This window comes from Limulus polyphemus, unplaced genomic scaffold (assembly GCF_000517525.1).
Source record: "Limulus polyphemus unplaced genomic scaffold, Limulus_polyphemus-2.1.2 Scaffold4304, whole genome shotgun sequence".
In the NCBI taxonomy this organism is placed as follows: domain Eukaryota; kingdom Metazoa; phylum Arthropoda; class Merostomata; order Xiphosura; family Limulidae; genus Limulus; species Limulus polyphemus.
Window position 1 is genome coordinate 22,783 of NW_013669914.1, and position 3,794 is coordinate 26,576.

Genomic DNA, 3,794 nt, shown 5'->3' on the forward strand with positions numbered 1-3,794 from the left:
TACAATCGATTGCTGCTTGATTTGTTACACGTCTCAGACTGGTTTTGTAGGTATAGTGTTTTGAGTTGCCCTGCTACAATCGATTGCTGCTTGATTTGTTACACGTCTCAGACTGGTTTTGTAGGTATAGTGTTTTGAGTTGCCCTGCTACAATCGATTGCTGCTTGATTTGTTACACGTCTCGGACTGGTTTTGTAGGCAGAGTGTTTTGAGTTGCACTGCTACAATCAATTGCTGCTTGATTTGTTACACGTCTCGGACTGGTTTTGTGCAACTCAAAACACTATACCTGGAGCGTGGCTCGCTCTCCACCGTTGTGCGGCCGTCTTTAAACCGGTTGTACCACTCCTTAATCTGTGTGATGCCCATAGCATCATCACCGAAAGCCGTCTGAATCTTCCGAATGGTTTCCACCTGGCTGTCGCCCAGTTTCTGGCAAAATTTGATGCAGTAGCGCTGCTCCAGTTGTTCCGTCATTTTCCTAGCAATGAAAAACCGACGAGAGCACTACACACTACCTCACTCAATGGCTGCTTGCCAACAACTGACACAATCAACAAGCGGGAAAAAATTCACGCATGTGCACGAAGGTTCAAGGTCGGCTCATGCAAGCGCGCTTGATTCAAATCCATCAGGTTATCGCAAAAAAAAATAAGGTCGGATACTTTTCTCACAGGCCTCATATATAGGTTTTTCAAAAAATTCTGTTAGCACTAAAAGTAACAAATTTACTTAATACACACTTCAAGCTTTTCTTCTGAATTTCTATCTTTTTGAACTGTCAAACTGTCAACAAATAATCTTAAAATTCCTGTAAACTGTAATATACTCCTATTTGTTTTAGACGTGCCCACCAGACATGTAGATGTAAGGTAGTAATTAGCCTGAGATGCACGAAAAGATAAAAGGGGGGTTCTGAAGTACGTTTTACAAATTTATTGGTATATTAGCAAATCTAGAAGCTAGAAGTATCAAATTTTATATTATTTCTTATCATTACTTGTGGTTCATATTCTAAGTTGGTTGTTAGTAACAGCAGCCTTAAGTTTATGATAGAAAATTCTAAAAGGGAGAGACTAAAGCCAGACGCATCAAGTGACAAAGAAGAGAGAAAACTGAGAATTGTTCTTAACATTTCTTTTTGAAATTGAAACTAAGATAATATTAAAATTTGAGTTATGAACTACCTTTCGATGATGCCAAGTTTACGAACATACATTAAAAATAATGTTTAATAAATTCTGAATATAACTCTACAAAAGGTTGTGACATGTGCACTTTGACCCGGCTGTACTGAGGAAGTTCTATTGACAGAAAGATATTATAAGTTTCAACATTTCATGTCTCTACATACTCTTTCACATAGCATCTGTGCTTTATGGTCACCAGAGTTTTGTTTTATACAGGAACAACATCATGATTTCATGTATCATTACTTTCTCAGTTTTTCTTCCAATAACACTCTAATAATGTAAACAAAGGCTATCATGCACACTCCAGTGACGGAAATTAATCCTTAGATAACCTCAAAAACTTATAATGACCTTAGATAACCTCAAAAACTTATGACCTTAGATAACCTCAAAACTTATGACCTTAGATAATCTCAAAAACTTGTAATGACCTTAGATAACCTCAAAAACTTATGACCTTAGATAACCTCAAACTTATAATGACCTTAGATAATCTCAAAAACTTGTAATGACCTTAGATAACCTCAAAAACTTATAATGACCTTAGATAACCTCAAAAACTTACAATGACCTTAGATAACCTCAAAAACTTATAATGACCTTAGATAACCTCAAAAACTTATAATGACCTTAGATAACCTCAAAAACTTGTAATGACCTTAGATAACCTCAAAACTTATAATGACCTTAGATAACCTCAAAACTTATAATGACCTTAGATAACCTCAAAACTTATGATCTTAGATAACCTCAAAACTTATAATGACCTTAGATAACCTCAAAACTTATAATGACCTTAGATAACCTCAAAACTTATGACCTTAGATAACCTCAAAAATTTATAATGAAAAACCTTTAATTTATCCTTAAAAAACCCATCAAATGTTTTATCATACAGTTACCAAAAATCCCATGCCATTTTACCCGTTAAAACATTTGCTGTCTGTGTTAAGCTTCCTCCTGATCACAAAACTGATCAAAGTAGCTTTGACAATACACTATTCTACGTTAACCTTCTTTAATAATTTATTTTCACTTTTTTTTGTTTATTGGATTAATTCACTAGAAAAAGAAAATATTCCTTGAAAAATTAACACCATAATTACATCATGGTTTCTATTGGTAACATATACTGACATGTATAAGACACAGACCTTTGATATCCTTGCCATATTTCTGTTGTTTATTTTCTCCATCAGGTAATATTTGGGTATTTGGTTCCTGTTCTCCAGGTAAATGCCACTCCTCCTGAATGGGGGTTCCACTTGTACCAGTAAAATCATACTGTTCACAGTTTTCATGCATCAGGCGTTCTTTTTCTTTTTTTAAAGTTTTAGGAAAAGCAAAAAATGGAATTGCTACCTATTGATACAAAAAGAAATATAAAGCATTAAATCAGATTACAAGCAAGATCCTTTAAGAATCAAGCCCATGATATTCAGAGCTTACATATCAAAACTACAGTGACGTATTCCTTGTAGTTACTAAATAAAACCTGATTCAGGATGATTCTGATGAGAACATAACAGTTCACAACCTGATACATCCATTCCATCATCTAAATAAGTGCAAGTAGAATTTACTTTTCCTGAACTGCCTACATCCACTACACAAAACCAGTGTGAAAATAAATATAGGTTCTCTGTGGTAAGAAACTACCCAAACATATACATTGAACCATTATATGAGTGAGTAAGAGACAACTTAGACATATACGCTGAACCATTATATGATGCATAGTCTTGTTCTTTTGAGTTGTCTTTGTTCAAGGTTACTGATGATGGATAGAATTTCCCAAAATCAGTATAAATCAGCGACTAGTGATGAGCTGAATAATAGACTGGGCTTCACATTTATTTTTAAGTAATCCAAACAGCTTGTCGGCTGAAGAATTCCTAAAAAATAAATTAGTAGCACCAATGCTGCATATTCTTGAACTCGCATTAAAGAAATAGAATTTTTCTGTGGTGATTAATAGGCAACTGAAAACACTCTACCTACAAAACCAGTCTGAGACGTGTAACAAATCAAGCAGCAATCGATTGTAGCAGCGCAACTCAAAACACCATACCTACAAAACCAGTCTGAGACGTGTAACAAATCAAGCAACAATCGATTGTAGCAGTAAGTCGGCCATCAACATGCCGAAATGACCAGGTCATTGCCAAAGTGAACTCTATGGTGATGCGGGACCGTCGTGTGACTATCCGAGAAATTGCGGAAGAGGTGGGCATCAGCACTTTTTCGGCACATTCCATTATGACCAAAGATTTGGCTATGAAGAGAGTGGCGGCGAAATTCGTGCCGAAGCTGCTTACGGCGGAGCAAAAGGAACTTCGTGTTGAAGTCTCACAGGACATGCTGGACTCCACAAACAGTGACCCCAACTTCATGAACACCATAATCACTGGTGACAAGTCTTGGGTGTACGGGTACGACCCGGAAACCAAATCCCAGTCGTCACAGTGGAAGCATTCCACGTCACCAAGACCAAAGAAGGCCCGCCAAGTGCGCAGCAACGTCAAAGTGATGCTGACTGTTTTCTTTGACTCCCGCGGTGTGGTACACCACGAGTACTCATCACAGGGTCAAACAATCACC

General features: G+C 36.8%; 1 protein-coding gene across 1 annotated transcript in view; it reads right to left on the reverse strand.

The window, feature by feature from the left end:
• The window catches only part of LOC106470936 (solute carrier organic anion transporter family member 5A1-like), a 90,374-nt gene that overhangs the window by 22,497 nt on the left and 64,083 nt on the right, over window positions 1-3,794 (reverse strand). Inside the window, exon 8 of the mRNA XM_013931514.2 lies at window positions 2,348-2,555. Within this exon, the coding sequence (XP_013786968.1) occupies window positions 2,348-2,555 (208 nt within the window). The remainder of the gene's footprint in view (window positions 1-2,347; window positions 2,556-3,794) is intronic.